Here is a 15,670-nt window from a genome sequence, read left to right on the forward strand (position 1 = left end):
GAATGAAGATCTCTGCAAGACTCATTATGAAAGATCACAGTGGTTTTGCAAGACAAAATATTTTCAGTGTAAAATAGTCATGATAACTTTTCATTTTTGTCTTGCTCTGAGTGATCTCCTTTTTGATGGATGGTTTTATCCAGTCATTCCCTTCTGCACATGCACTGATTCTTTCCTTTTAGCTCTTTCAGACTCTAGTTGCCCCTTTGTGGTTTCTCCTCTCACCAGTCTCCATCAGGTTTTGTTGCATGGGGAAGAAATACACAGCAGAAAGGAAAGAACATGCAAGGATGAGGGTGGTCAAAAGAACTTTGAACCCTGACTCTCTTTAACCCTCTGGAAGCCTTTTCAGAGAGGGAACAAATGGAGCACAGTGTATGTGTGTGCTTCTCTCTTCCTGTTTAGCCCTTGGAGAAGCTGCTCCTGTGTGCCTGGCTTTGTGCAAGTCTGTACTGGAAATCTGAGCCTCAGAGTTGTGTTCATCATATGGCTGGAAATTTCTGCACTTTGAGCTAAGTCATTCTTTCCCTTTCTCCCCTCTCCTCCTAGGTCTGTATTTAATTTTGGTGGTGTCACATCAGCTGCTTCATCACAGACGTTGCCCAGCCTCGCTCCCTCACAAGGTTAGTTTGGGAGAGTTGTGCAAACAGCATCCCTTCCCTCTTAACAAAGTGTTTACTCTTCCTAACCCATGTGGTTCTTGTTCTCTGTTGCACTTCTATTACTAAAATTGCCATAACATTTCATGCATATGCTGGGTTCTCCCCTGTAATACACAGAAATCTGGGCCACCCACCTATCAATTAAGCAAAATATTTGTTGCCAAGAACATATAAGAGGCACTAGTTTATGAAAAGGGTAACATCTGCAGTCATTTCCTCTGCTGTTTTTAATCTGTAGATTTAAAGTTGCTGAGGTGGACTGGCATAGAACTGTTATGCAGTGAGGATTTAGTAATCAGAGGGAAGTGCTTGGAATGGCTTTGTGTTGCTTCCAAAATTGAAGTGACAATCCATAAGCTGCCTTTTCATGTCATAGGTAGACCCTTCTTGTTGAGTCTCATAAAAGGGAACTGATAAAATCTGCTGTGTAATATTTTGAAGCTTTCTGCCTTTAATTTCAGTCTTGCGGATGAGATCATACAGTCAAAAAATTTGCTCCCAGTGTTGTTGGTTCCTCTGATAAAAGATAGCACCTCTTCTTACACATCTTGGCTCATTTCTATCCTTAGACCATCACAGCTACAGTGATACTCTTGATGTTAAGCAGAGAGAATGAAGTGGGCTTAAAATTTGGAGATTAACATAAAAGCTTAGGTAAATAACACAGACAAAGCAGGAGTGGGAGGTACAGGAGGCAGACTTGTAAACCACAGCATTGTGTGAGGGCAGGTACTTCAGTGTGTTCTGTGAACTGGGAGGAGCACCTTTGTCTCTGTAATTGGTAATGGAAGAACTACAGAATGTAATTTCAGGGCCTCAGGAGGGAAAAAAAGCTACATTATTGAGTGTCAGTTCCTTAAATATATTTAATATAGGGGAAGACACAAGGACAATACCAGATCTGGTAAGAAGCTTTTGCTCTTTGTTGTTTGATCTCCATGCAGATTTTCTGTGCTTTGTCCAAACACCAGTGAAGTGTTTTCTAGTCAGAATTTGTTTGGTGCTCAGGAATGAAATGACTGTACATTAAATAAAACTAGCCCAGTCTCCCTTAAGACTTCAGCAGTTTCACACTGTTGGACAGCAGTGTAGGTTAGAAATGGAGCTGCTTTGGCAATTACATTTGAGAGTTTTTCTTTAGTTTTTCAAAGCTGAAAACAGGCTGTATCAAAACTGGTTGGTGGTCTATAAATAACTGAATTTGTAAAGAAAGATTTGATTTTGTAGAAGACTCTTCAAGTGTCAGAAAGTATTTTTATGACCTTAACTGTTCTGAGCCATTAGTTTAAAAAGAAAGTGCTGTAGTAAATGTCAGGAATTTTTTACCTGAACCAAGTAAGAAGAGATGTAAGTGGTGTCAGTAGAAAATTACCTGTAATAACCAGGTCTTTCATGTTTTTATCAAACTGCTGAAAAAGAAATAGGAGCTGAAGGCTGGAGTTGTCTGTACTCAGAGAGAAGGATGGTTAAGTGGAGGCTGTGATGTGACAGTACCAGTATTTGTCACTGCCACCCTGGCCATAAAGGCTTCAGGTGTCACTGTTGTGTCCTGAATGGATATGAAGGTTGCAGTTACCTGATGGGCAGAGGCTTTATAGAGCACTGACAGTCTGTGAAGCACTAAAATGGACCATTATTGCAAGAATGATAAATGAGCTTTGCATACCCTAACTCGATTTTTTACCTCTGTCTCTCTCACTGACAGCCCCTGCAAAAGAATCAGCCCAGCCAGACTCATTTTTGTTTGCTGGGAGTTCCAAACTTGGAGCAATTCCTGAGGGCTCCTTTGTGTTTGGGTCCCACAAATCAGCAAGTGCTCCAGGAGGTGGAGTAGGAGGCAGCTCCTCAGCAGATGGCACCCAGTCAACCAAAGCTGCTGCAGCATCATCTTCTGCTCCCCCCACAACCTCTGGCAAGCTGGATATTGCTCCATCCAAACCAGGAGATCACTTGTTTCAGGGCAGTCTAGCTGGGGAAACTCTTGGGAGCTTCTCAGGACTACGAGTTGGTCAAGTAGATGATAATGCCAAGACCACCAGTAAAGCACCATCTACCAGTGTTGCAGGAACACAGTCAACTAAAGTGTCTACAATAACTTCTGGGTTTACTTTTGCTGCTCCCCTGACTTCAGGAAAAGCTGGAGAAGCTGTTTCAACATCAGTCACGTCAGCTGGCACAGCATCCCTGTCCATCAGCACTAGTGCCACAGGCAGTCTCTTTGGCAATGTCCAGTTAACCAGCACAGGGTCTTCTGGGATGTTTAATCTTGGGGGCTCTGGTGGCAGCAAACCCACCTTTTCATTTGGGATTCAGCAAACAAACAGTATGAGCACTTCCACCTCTGCCCCTTCTACTCTCCCTGCTTCAACACCCCTCTCGTTTGGAGGTTTCTCAAGTTCACCACAAACTGCTGTCCCTGCTGCAACTTCCAGCAAGTCTGCAGGGGATGCCAAATTACCACCTGGGTCAGAAAAACCACCTGAAAATGAAGCTGTAGCAGCTGGGTCTTCACCTCCAGTGGCACAGCCCCAGGCACAGCTCTCAGAGCCACTTAAAGAACCAGCCCTACCCCAGGCCACAGCTGGGGACGCCGTCCCAGAGGGCTCTGGCACCACAGTGGCACCACCTGCCCCTGACCCCGTGGCTGCTCCCACCTCCACCAGCGATCTGAAGGCCCCAGTGCCTCCCTCTGCCTCCACAGCCACCCCACCAGAGCAGAATGTCTCAGCAACAACCTCCACAGCAAGTGTTGCTTCTCCTGCAGAAGCCACAGGTGCTCTGGCTGCTACCTCTGATGTCACCACAGGTGTGCAGAGTCCAGCTGTTGGTGCCTCTGTGTTTGCCCCCACTTCTGCAGGCTCCTCAGTGTTCTCTCAGCCACCAAGTTCCAGCTCTTCTGGCTCAGCATTTACCCAGCCTGCTGGGGAAGCAGCTGCCACTCCTTCCACACCACCCGTTTTTGGACAGCTCCCAGCAGGTACCACAGCATCCTCTCCCTTTGGGCAGCTCACCACCAGCACTCTGTCCACGGCCACTGCCACCACCCAGGCTGCCACCTCAGGCTTTGGTACCTCTGCTTTTGGCACCACCACCACGGGAGGCTTTGGCCAGCCAGCCTTTGGGCAAGCACCAGTCTTTGGACAACCTGCAAGCAGTTCTTCAAGTGGCTTTACCTTCAGCCAGTCTGGGTTTGGGACAATGCCAGCCTTTGGGCAGCCAGCAGCTTCCACAGCAGCCTCGAGCAGTGGGAATGTTTTTGGAGCCCCAGCCAGCACCAACAGTGCCAGCTCCTTCTCCTTTGGCCAGCCAGCCAGCACGGGTGGGGTGCTCTTTGGGCAGAGCAGCCCTCCTGTGTTTGGGCAGAGCACTGGCTTTGGGCAGGGGGGATCTGTGTTTGGCAGCACTGCTGCTGTCACCACCACCACGTCCTCTGCTGGCTTCAGCTTCTGCCAGGCCTCAGGTAAGAGCAGAGTGTTGTCCCAGTGGCACTGTCTGGCTTGGACAGAAAAGCAGGATGGCATTAATGCCTTTTTTTTCCCCCATGGCACCTGATGGGTCTCTTTTTTTTTGGTATGGTTTTGTTTTCAATTAGTAAGAGCAAGAGCTGCAGTGTATGTGAGAAGCAGACTAATGTTGGAGGCAAAAGAAGCTTTTGCTCTGCTTCATTATTCATCAGCAGGCTCTGAATGTAGCCTTGTATCCAGTCCTGCCTTCATTTTATACTTACTAGTCTACCTTAATTTAATTTTGAATTGCATCTTGTCCTGCCTGTTGCACAATAACTGCAAGGGTTGTAAATTGTTGCACCAAAGGGGCAGAGCAGCTCTGAGACCATAACCAAGGCAAAGAATAAACACAGATGCAGCACTTCCTTCAGTGGCCTGCACTGAACACATGCAACAGTGCATGTCCAGTACACTGACACTAATACTGTGTCATCAGCTAGGATGGCCAAAAAAAAATAAATCAAGCCCTCAAAGTGATGGGTTTGCAGGGAAAAATCTGTTAAATCTGCTTTTGCATTTGGAAACATCTCAAAATTAAACAGGAGCATCAGCTACCTGTCCACACAGTTAAATTGGATTCTTGCACAGACCAAACCTCCTTGGTCAGTCCCTTTTTGTTCTCCACGTGCTCAGTGTATTGTTGGGGCTTTTCCAAAGGTGCTTCTGTACAATCTTCAGAGAGCTCCCAGGGAAAAGTGATAAGTGCATAGTAATAATGGAGAGCATGTATTTCCAAGGAAGAAAAACTAATTAGGTTCATTTAATTAAAAATGATGGCACTGCAGGCAACTGCTTGCTCATTTTAACTACAGTAGCAGAGAATAGTTAAATTGTGGGAAGTGAACTCTGCTCGAGAAAGGTGTTCCTAATTATAGAGATGCAAGTTTTATTACAAAAGGCACATTTAAGTGAACTGGGAAATGGAAAGGGGAGTTCTTTTTTTAATCAAAACATTTCATTATCTTTAACAGGAGTCTTCAGGTAACAAAGCTCAGATCCTCTTTACACAAGGGCAATCAGAATGCTCCAGTGCTTGTGCACGACTTGCAGTATTATTGTAGCCATGTTAACAGAAATCCAATTCTCGTAGTGTTAGCAACAGTCCCACAAGTGAAAAGGCCTTCTTCTGTCTGTTTTTAAGTTGGCCAAAGAGAGAATGAGAATGACTTTCATACAAACTTTCAGTGTAATTTATTATTTGTGTGTTGGCACATGCTGTGTATTTGTCCAGCCTAGGTATGTTTGGTAACATCATTTGTATCCCTGTGTTTTGGCATGGAAGACCTGTCCTTATCCTGTCCTGCTCTTACACTCTGGTAATAGTTTTGGTGGTTAATTTTTCTTCTTTCTCTTAGGTTTTGGTTCCAGTAACACAGGTTCTGTGTTTGGGCAAGCAGCAAATACTGGAGGAAGTGTCTTTGGCCAGGCAAGTGTTTATGGCTTTTTGTAGAAACAAAGGACTTTTACATGTGGGGGACTTGGTCAGGGTTCCCTATTTCTGATATATTTTTTAAAAACACAGTTTGATGTGTTAAATAAAATGTGTCCCAGTCTGTACTGGAGATATTGGCTGCTGTGGTAAGCACCAAAGCATCTGCATGAATACTCCAGGGGGTTTGGAGACACAAACATTTTATCACATGCAAGATAAGATAGATGCAGTTAAGTCTCCTGCCTTTATTCCATGCTAAGTGGAAAGTAGGGCAAGTGTAGGGCAAGTCTCAAAGGCATTGTTCTGTGCTGTGGACAAGATTTAAGCAGACTTAAATAAAATTTCATGATATTCCATTTTGGAAGGTGATTGCTGGCTGGTTTGTTGGCCCCTTCAGACATCCAGGGAAAAGGCCCAGGCAGAGCAGCCTTGGGGGGAACACATGCTGCTTTGACTTTGCTTAAAATCCCTTTTTTGTCCTTTTTGTGTTCCAGCAGCCATCTTCTTCCAGTGGAAGCTTGTTTGGAGCTGGAAGTGGTGGGAGAGGTGGAGGCTTCTTCAGTGGTTTGGGAGGAAAGCCAAGCCAGGATGCAGCCAATAAGAATCCCTTCAGTTCCTCCAGTGGAGGATTTGGATCTGCAGCTTCTCAGAGTAAGTGAACAAAACAAGAATACAAAATGTGCTGTGATTTCCATCTGCTTTTGTGAGCCCATCTGCTTTTCTGCTGCTAATTGTTTTTGAGTAAATTCTGTGTTAATATGAAAGGCTTTGAGGGAGTAACCAGAATACATGTGATGTGTAATCCAGAATTTTCCTTCTAGGTTTATGGAGAGCAAGTAGGGAAGCCATTGAAACAAACAAGCAGATGCAAGAAGTGTGAATGATATCTATATTCTGTAGAAAATTCTTGTCTAAAATGAAGTACTCAAAATTCTTGTCACTGAATTTCTGCCTCCAACGTGGTTGGTAGTTGGAAAGCTTTGATCTTCTCTCATCGCCCTAAGACTAAAAATTACAAAGAATCAATATGTGAGGGAGAGAATTTTTGTGAACCTCTGCCTAAAAATTAATCTCTTTATGCAGTACATGCAAAGTACTTTATCAAAATTTGCTGTGACATATGGATAGGCAGGTAGAAAACACAAAGGAGGGGAAGCAGGGGCTGAACATGAAAGTTGGGAAACAAAGGAAAGCTACAAAATTAGTGCTGCAAGTGGTTAGAAGTAGCACTTCAAGCCTTAAGAGAGAAAATCCATTTATTTTATTACATCTTTAATGATCCATTGGGATTAATGGTTGAGGTCAGTTTTCTAACCTTGCTAATTTAATAGTTTAATGCAGTTCTGGGGTTTGTGATGAAACAAAACAGATGGTTCACCAGAAAAAAGCTTTGGTTGTTCTGTGTCCTGCCTGTAGATGCAAAAACTCCCTGTAGGCTTATGAAGGATGAAGAAAATGAGTTATTTCTCAGTAAAGCTGGAGAAGTTTGGCTCCTACTTTAAGGTCCTGTTAGATAATCTTGTGTAGAAATACTGAGCATTGCCAAAACAGCTGAGAACCTTTAATTTGTGGTTTGCTGATATTTGTGTTGTCTGGAGAGACTGATTGTAGCTGCTGGGATTTCTCACTTGAGGAATTGTCTTTTTGTGACTGGGCCACAGGATGCATCTAAACAAATCATCCCTCCTGGTGATTTACTAGATTGCAGCAATAAAGGGTTGTTAGTGGTCTATCAGATCCAAAATGGATCTTGGTGCAACTACAAAGTCCTGTAGGAATTAGGGAAAACTTGGCTTCTCCCTGTGTTGTTTTCAGTGCATGTTCATTGTCTGCTTGGGGGCTGTGGAAAGAAAAGTCATTTTCCTTTCTCCTGCTTCAGCTAATGAAGTGCAGTGTAGAATATTGTCTGCTCTGAGTATTGGCTGTTTATAAATATTGTTCATCTCCCCAGATTCTTCAAGCTTATTTGGAAACAGCGGAGCAAAGACTTTTGGCTTTGGCAGCTCCTCCTTTGGAGAGCAGAAGCCTACAGGCACTTTCAGCTCTGGTGGTGGAAGTGTGGCCTCCCAAGGCTTTGGATTCTCCAGTCCAAACAAAGCAGGTACTTTGGGAATGCACCCACTAGGACAGCCCTCTCTGTCTGGGAGATATTTCCTGTTCCACTTTTAGCTGTCCACAGCCTGGACTTGGTGCATGGACAAGAATTGTCTCTGAACAATTAATGAAACATAATTAATGGCTGAGTGAATGGAGCTTTAGCTGGTGGGTCCAAGGCAGAATTTTACTCTCTCTTATGCAGCATCCAATACACCACATCCTCAGGTGTTCATTCCAAAAATTCCCATTGCAATTTCAGAGCTGAGATCTGTGTCATGTAATTCTGGTCTTATGTTCTGTAAAGTCAAGAGTACAGAACATGGAACTGAATACATTTTTCCTATTTTAGATACTTCCTTGGAATATTATCTTACAAACTTTGCTTTGGGTTTTGTAACCTTTTTATCCCCATTTCAGTACTTAAAATAGTGGAGAAAGTAAAGTGAAACATGTTAATATGCTAAAGAGAATGTTTGCTGACCAAAGCTTCAGCCCCTGGGATAAATGCTCTTAAGTTCCTAGAGATAGAGGTAACAGAATATCTGATCTGCATTTAAATAATTCAGGCCTAGCATTTATTTTCTTTTCCAGACCTTTTGTGTTTACAGCCAAACAGTATCCATTACCTTGGCATGGACTGGAATTTCACCCTGGGTATTAAAAGGTGCAGTGGTATCCCATCCTCATCCCTGGTCAAATAAAAGAGCAGGTGTCCTTCATGTTCCACAGTGAAACAGACCAATAATATCAGCAGATGAGCATAGAAAAAAATAATCTGGGTAGAAATCCATTCAGAGCTGCAGGAGGCAGCCAACCCCTGAACAGAAATTGCCAAGAGCAGAAATAATTTCTCAATTCCCTGCAGGCAGTTCCACTGACCTGGCATTTAATCCTTCCATTTTAGTTTCCACCACTTAAACCAGAATTAAATCATACCCTACCTCCTGCATCTTTGCATCCTGAAGCACTTAAAACCCAAGTTTGCATCTACTCTGTGATCTTAAGAGATGGGGGAGACTTGCCAGTTGCAATTTTCTTTCATGCATTCAGGCACTTCTCTTACCCATATCTCTTGCAACAAAACACCCTGCAGATTGGAATTAGTTCTGTAAATTGGTGTCCATGTGACAGGATGAACACCCCATGTTCTACCTGGAAAGCTGCTCTTTGTTTTCTGTCTCTGCGTTATTGTTTATGTGATATTCTTGTCCCCTTTTTTGCCTCTGTTTTGCTCAGGTGGCTTCGGTGCTGCTCCAGTGTTTGGCAGCCCTCCCACTTTTGGGGGATCCCCTGGGTTTGGAGGGGTGCCAGCATTCGGTTCAGCCCCAACCTTTTCAAGCCCTCTGGGCTCAACGGGAGGCAAAGTGTTCGGCGAGGGGACGGCAGCAGCCAGCGCTGGAGGATTTGGGTAAGCCAGGGCAAAGAACCTTCTTGCATGACAAGGTTGTGCTTGCTTACCTCTGCTTTCACATCAGGGATATATTCTGTCATTGACTGGTAAGCTCCAAGTGTCCTTGGGTTTGTTTGTTTAAAAGACAAAAAAAAATTAAGGTACGAAATTAAAACTCGCGCCCCAAAGGAAAGAATGTGTGTGATCATTTTAATGCTGGTAACTCCTGTGTGGAATCTTAGGCTTTTGAGATGTCAGCTTGCAACTGTGTGAGGAAGTGCAGGGGTATTTTCTCTGTGCATTTAATGAGTGCAAATCTAGGACTACAAGCTATGCCTAGCAAAGAAAATAACAATTATTGTTATCTGTTACTCTGTCCAGACACTTTATCCTCTGGCTAGATTTGGGCTAGAGATGCTAATGAGAATTCAGGCTGTTCTCTCACCTGTGGGATGAGGCACTTGTAACAGTCTGTGCTCCCAGAGCTCTTTATATTTATCCCTCCCTGATTGTTTTTACCTGTTCCTGTATCCCCTAAGCCTGGGCTTGGCACCAGAGCAGACAGCACATCATTCCTTGCTTTGTCCAGCAAATACAAAATTCCAAACCTTGCCAAGCAGCTTCTGCAGGAGGCAGCAAATGCAGTTCTTCAGCTACCAGCCAGCAACACTCCTTCATGTCCTGCAGCTAGATTCAGACTGAACAGAGCCAATTAAAAAGAGAAAAACTTCCAGTGAGGAGAGGAAACCGGATGTCTCCCCAATCTTGGTGTTTATGTATTTCACAAGTGTTTGTGTCTCTGTCTGGTTTCAGGAGGAGCTGCCTTTATGTAAAGCACAGGGGAGCATCCAGAAGTGTAACTTGTTAATTCCTGTGAGTGTGGGCAGGTACCCCTGAGCTGGGGCAGGCTTCAGCCACGTGCTCCTGCTGTCCAGAATGTGCAGAGATTGAGGAGTCCCTCTGGAAAGGGTGAAAATACAGGCAGCTTAATCAAATCTTAGAAAAAGGATGTGTTTGTAGGGATGACTTAGCTTAAATCAGCTGCTTGTTTGTTCAGTTCCAACATCCAGCCATTGTGCTGCAGGATTTTGTACTGAGACTGGATCTGCTTAGTGACAACATGGAGAGCTTAAAGATAAAATGGGATTCAGAACAAGCAGCATGTTGATGGAAAAGAGGTCTTGCATAAGCAGTCTGCAGACTCAAGAAAGATAACTCAGTGACTTCACTTGTGGGAAGCTTTGACAATTTTTTCTGTACTAGAAAGGTACAGACTTGATCTCATATTTTCAGAGTTCCCTGAGGATGTTGATTTTTAAAACTTTTCAAGAGTGTGCGAAATTCCCAGGCAGCTTTACAAAATTCCAAATCTCACCACAAAATGTTGGGTAATGGTTTAATTCTGCGGTATAATGTAGCATCTGTGCAGGACCTCCTTCTGCCTTTCTCTTGAAGTGAAACTTTAAAAATTCCAATTCCAAAGAGGCTGCTTGCAAGTACATGGTGTTGTATTAGCTCCAAGTTCCTGAGAATACTCTGCTGACTTAAATACATGTGATTCATACTGCTTCAATTCTGAAAAATCTGCATCACTCAATAAATTATGGGGGTGTCAGAAATAGAAACCACTACACTTCTTCAGAGCCTGCAGTTCCAACTATTGGTGGGCAAATAATGTTTTGCTTTTATAAACTAACCTCAAGTGCATCTCAGTTGTGTTTTGCACAGCAGCTTTACAAAAGACCTGAAAATCTGGACAAGACAGTTTGGATGAAAATGTTACCAGGCAATGACTGCATTTCATGTCTTTTATGAGTATGGAAAAAAGATCTGGCCATATTAAGCTGTTTCTTACTTAAACTGTGTGCAGCCTTTCCAGCAGGCCTCTTCTTGTTGCAGCTGAAAGGAGCAGTTTGAACCACAAATTTTCTTGTCACTATTTTCACCTCTTCCTTACACAAGATAGACAGGATTTGTGTTGTAGCATGGTCCTGAGAAGATGGAGCACTCTAAAACCTCTTGTTCTAAACACATCACCCAATCTTGCTGCTTTTTTAAAAAACTAAAACAAAAAAAAAATCTATTCTGCTTTTCCTGAGAAAACACATTTGTGGTTCTGAGTGCTGCCTGCAAGAGCAGAGGTGAGGAGCCAGAGCAGGGCCAGAGGTGCAGAGTCACTGAGCTGCCCCTGCTGCTGTCTGTGGGAGCAGTGTGCACACTTGGCAGTGCCAGGGAGAGGAGAGGTGATGTCCTTTGCCAGGTGAATTGCTTGTCACATTGCTACAAGGGCTGTCTTTTGTCTGGAGTGATAGCTTTTGATGTAGGTCTGTGTTTTGGGTTTTTTAGTCTCCTAGATGTGGATGGATGGAGAGGTGGGTTAACGTGCTGTCAGGTTGTGTTTTAAGTGAGAAATGACAGGAGTTTGTGTGAGGCACAGCCTTGCAGGGCTGGCACACTGTGAGGTGTCCAGCTCTGCTCAGGTTGCTGCTGGGTTTTAGGATTGTTGTGCACTTGCAGAGCTTGTCATTTGGCAATCTTGTGTCTGCATTTTGCCCAGTTTAAGTTAAACTTGAAGGTCGTTCTTTGAGAACATTTCTTATATTCAGAATGGAAAGAAGGGCAGAGAAACACTGCATGCCATGGTCTCATTAGTATGTCACACCAAGAGCTTTGTGCTGCCTGGTTGGACAGAGTGGGTGGAAAAAGACACATTTCCTTATATAAAAATGTTTCTCATTTCAGTCCCCAAAGGCAATTAGGGAAGTGATTAGTTAGAGTTGGTGGGGAGAAGTGCCAGGTTGGTGCAGATCTTCAGGGAAGCTCTGGAACCTTTTTTGGTTCAAAATGGGCTGGGGAGAGAAGGGAATTGAGAAATCTGCACATTTCTCTGGGCAGTGGGGAAGGTACCCTCTGAAATTTAGCAATATGGGTTCTGTATCTGGGCTCTGCTTGGTGCTCTGGCTTTGAGCAGCTCACACCAATTCTGTGTTTGCTGCCCTGTTTGTGCAGCAAAACAATGCTGTGCTTTTGGTGAGAACCACACACAGGGGTGAATTAAAATATTCCATTTGATGGCTGGAGTGGGTATTCCCAAGCACCTGAAAACATACCCTGTGTAAGCATGAACATATTTACCTGGTGTGTGTCCAGAATGGGAGCTGAACAGACCTTGCTAGGTACAAAACTCTCTCCCAAAGCAGGCAATCTCTTTCCAGAATGAACAATTATTCATACCAGCTGGTCCCACCTTTTGATGTATCCTCATTTAAGGGAGGCAGTGTTATCAGTGTAAGTGAGAAGATGTTTGCAAACTCAGATTTTCTCTTTAAAACCTGCAGGTTTGGTGGTACCAGTAACAACACGGCGTCGTTTGGCACCTTGGCAAACCAGAACACGCCCACCTTTGGCTCCCTGTCCCAGCAGGGCACAGGCTTTGGCACACAAAGCAGTGGATTCTCAGCTTTTGGGACAGGTGGAGGAGGTAGGAGAAGCTAAAATCACCCTGACAGCCCCCATGTCTCTGGTTTTCCCTGGAAATTGGGTGGGACTCCTCAGCTCCCTGCCAAAAATCTGCCCAGTGCTGTAGGGAAGGCACCATGTCCAGGAGAATTGAGGTGCAGGGTGGGGTGCAGCACCTTCTCAGCCTTCAGCTCCTAATTCCATCACTGATCTGCTGGGTGCAATGTCAGCACATCACTACTGCTCTATACACCTCATCTCATCATTGCTTTTCCCCCCTTTTTGTGGAGTTGCTCTTTCTCCTCAAAGGAAAATACTGAGAAATAAGGAATATTTCTTCAGTGCTTGGGTATGTGTGCTGTAAGTACTTAGTGTTAGAGGAATATGCACTGAAAAATTGAGCTGGAACACCAACAGCCAGATGTTTTTCTGCTGCACTTCAGTGAAGGCACAGTGATTTAGGCAGGGCTCAGAGCAGAGCCCTGCAAGGCCACGTTCCCTGGTGGCTGCCTGACACCAGGGGCCTGCATTAAGCACAAACCTCCTCCAGAAAGCAGCTCAGAGAGAGAGGAGCAAACCAGGCACGTTGTCTGCAGGGCTGCTAATGAATGACCTGGCTGATGAGCAGTGAAAGCCAAGCTCTCTTAGGAGGCAGGCAAGTCACTTCTCTTGTAGATGGAGATTTGACTTTCATTGTTTGCCCATCGCATTTTTCCTGGCCTAAGGCAGGAAAGAAATATTTTTCAATCTGTGTGTAGGAGGGGACATTTACTACAAATTCTAAGCATTCATTTTCCCTTTTGCCAACTATTTTTCTATCTTGCTTTTCTTTCCAGGGTTTGGTTTTGGATCACCTAACACGTAAGTACCATTTTGTGTCTTAACTCTTCCTTAAAAATAGGAGTTGAATCAGAATGAAGAGTGGAATGGTTTACAAGAGCAAACTCTGAAAATAGCATTTAAATACTAGTTCTGATTTCCATTTTGGTGATGCTGCAGAGGCCAAAGTCCAGGCTCAGGGTGTGAGCTTTCCAGAGAGGTTTACCTGTCTCCTAAGAGAAAATTTCCACTTGGATCATGTTCCTTCTCCACCTCTCAGGGACATGATGTGTGTGAATCAGGAGTCTGCTCCATCTATCAGGTTGGAACAAGGAATGAAATAAATTGGTACTTCTGTGGCTGAAGTGAGATGATGATTTACAGTTAAAGGTTAACTCTGTCATCTGCTCTGCCTCTGCCTGGCTGAATCCCTTCCAGCAAGTTTCTTAAACTTTGTTTCCCTGTCAGATAGGGAGAACATGGATCTCTGCAGATGGCAGGCTCTAGAATAAGCACAATTATATCTAGTCAGTGTGTGTTGCTGCAGGCTCAGGTAAAAGAGGCTGGAAATACTTGTGTGTTCTCATAAAAAGCTCCTGGTACTAGGGAGACTGGAGGTTTGATTGAGAGATCTGCTGAATTAATGCTGCCTGAGGGAGGCTCTAGCACTCACTGCTGTGGTTTTCTTTTTCTCTTGCTCCACAGATCTTCCTCTGGATTTAGTGGATGGAGAAGCTAGGGACATCCTGAACTCTTCCTGCAGCTCCTGCATCCATGAGTCACCCACATGATCAATACCCAACCAGCTTTTCTTCTAAATACGACTTCTCAGACTTTTTTTTTTTTTTTTAAGAAAAAGATTTTGCTTATTTTTATGCAATACTTGCTCTTGCTCTATATTAAACTATTTTATCTGGCTTGATGTTTTCTGTGGTGGAAGGGTTTATTATCTCCCTGCATCAAGAGGAGATGGATGTGTGCTGAGCTCAGCTTTTTCTTGTCCATCCTTTGCCTACACAAAGGAGTAGCTCCAGTTGGTTCCTGACATAAAGCAGCACATTTTTCATTAATAGAATCCCTGATTATCCCAGGCTCTGAAGAAGGGGCTGAGGTTTGCCCTGCTAATTTTAAGTCTAGGATGGGGCACATGCTTATCTCAGTGAAGTGCTGAAACTGAGTCATGTGTGAGCCAGAGGCTTAGTGGAGAAATAGGAAATTATCTGGGAAGAAGCTGGCAGCGTGCAGAGCACGTTCCCATGGCAGTAACATTCAGCAAAGAGGTGGGAAGTAAAAGCTCTCCTATTTTTACCTTTCTGTAAATCTTACAGAACTCAAAAAATGGAGCTCAGGTTCTGGGGAAAACTTCTGGCCCTGGAAGCAGACACATGACCTCCACCTAGAGCCATTAGTGAATTTGATTTTTTTTGGCTTTGGTTGTTGGATTCTACTGTTGGATACATTTATTTTTTTTCTAACAGAGATGAGATTGTGCTTTTTCCCTGTAGCTTTGGTTTTAGTCAATTTGGTTTCCCTTTTGGTTTTAGTCAATTTAATTTGTGAAATCCTCATGTGTTTATACTTGAACATACAACAAATGTTCTAAAGAGTGCCCCAAAGACTTCTGGCTAAACACTTTTTTCTGTTTGGAGCCTCCATGAACCCTCCCAATGATGCAATCAGGTTTTGTTGCTCTGTGGATAACACATTTGAGAGGGCAGCTCCTGTGTTAGCTGGGTACATGCACATTGGGTGGGGTTTTCTCCTTGGTCCTATTAGGATGTTTTGGGGAGTTCTGCATTTTCTGTTTTCAGCAGATGCATTCTAATGTTTCTTTTTGTCTTTTCTGTCACCTGATACAATGACAGGTGACATTTTCTGGTTTGGTGGACATGTGATCATTTTTGGGAATTGTAAATAATTGGTAACCTCTTGTTTCTATATCCATTATAAACTACTTATATTTTTCAACAGTTCCTGAAGAAATTGGTCTCTTTTTTTCAATTCATTTCAATTCAGCCTAAAAATGTTTTCCTAACTCCTGTCCTTGCTGAGCCAGGTGTCCTTCCTGTCTCTGCTCCTGGGAATTATCTTAGGCAGATTTCATTTAAAAATGAAGAAATGTGGGCAATTCGGTGTGCAAGGAGGGCTTATTTTTAGCTGTGGAGAAGCTTTGCAAGGCCATGGGCTCCAAGGCTTTTCCATATTCCCTGGATCTCACACCCTGGTGTGCCGTGGGTCATAGAGGCAGCACTTCTGGGATTTGGGTGTGACATCCCAGCCCTGTGGGGGAAGAGGGAGAGTTCTG

At 43.9% G+C, this 15,670-nt stretch overlaps 1 protein-coding gene across 3 annotated transcripts in view; it reads left to right on the plus strand.

Annotated features, from left to right (window-relative positions):
* Nucleotides 1-15,335, plus strand: part of NUP214 (nucleoporin 214) — a 39,575-nt gene extending 24,240 nt beyond the window's left edge. For 2 of the 3 annotated variants that reach the window (XM_064393285.1, XM_064393287.1), the window contains exons 28-36: nt 550-623; nt 2,368-4,122; nt 5,524-5,594; nt 6,095-6,251; nt 7,552-7,701; nt 8,934-9,105; nt 12,426-12,568; nt 13,383-13,407; nt 14,071-15,335. In XM_064393285.1, the coding sequence (XP_064249355.1) occupies nt 550-623; nt 2,368-4,122; nt 5,524-5,594; nt 6,095-6,251; nt 7,552-7,701; nt 8,934-9,105; nt 12,426-12,568; nt 13,383-13,407; nt 14,071-14,104 (2,581 nt within the window). In that variant the 3' untranslated portion in view covers nt 14,105-15,335. The remainder of the gene's footprint in view (nt 1-549; nt 624-2,367; nt 4,123-5,523; nt 5,595-6,094; nt 6,252-7,551; nt 7,702-8,933; nt 9,106-12,425; nt 12,569-13,382; nt 13,408-14,070) is intronic. The other variant, XM_064393286.1, reaches the window with a different exon arrangement.
* Nucleotides 15,336-15,670: the final 335 nt, after the last annotated feature.

Source organism: Passer domesticus, chromosome 18 (assembly GCF_036417665.1).
Source record: "Passer domesticus isolate bPasDom1 chromosome 18, bPasDom1.hap1, whole genome shotgun sequence".
NCBI lineage: Eukaryota > Metazoa > Chordata > Aves > Passeriformes > Passeridae > Passer > Passer domesticus.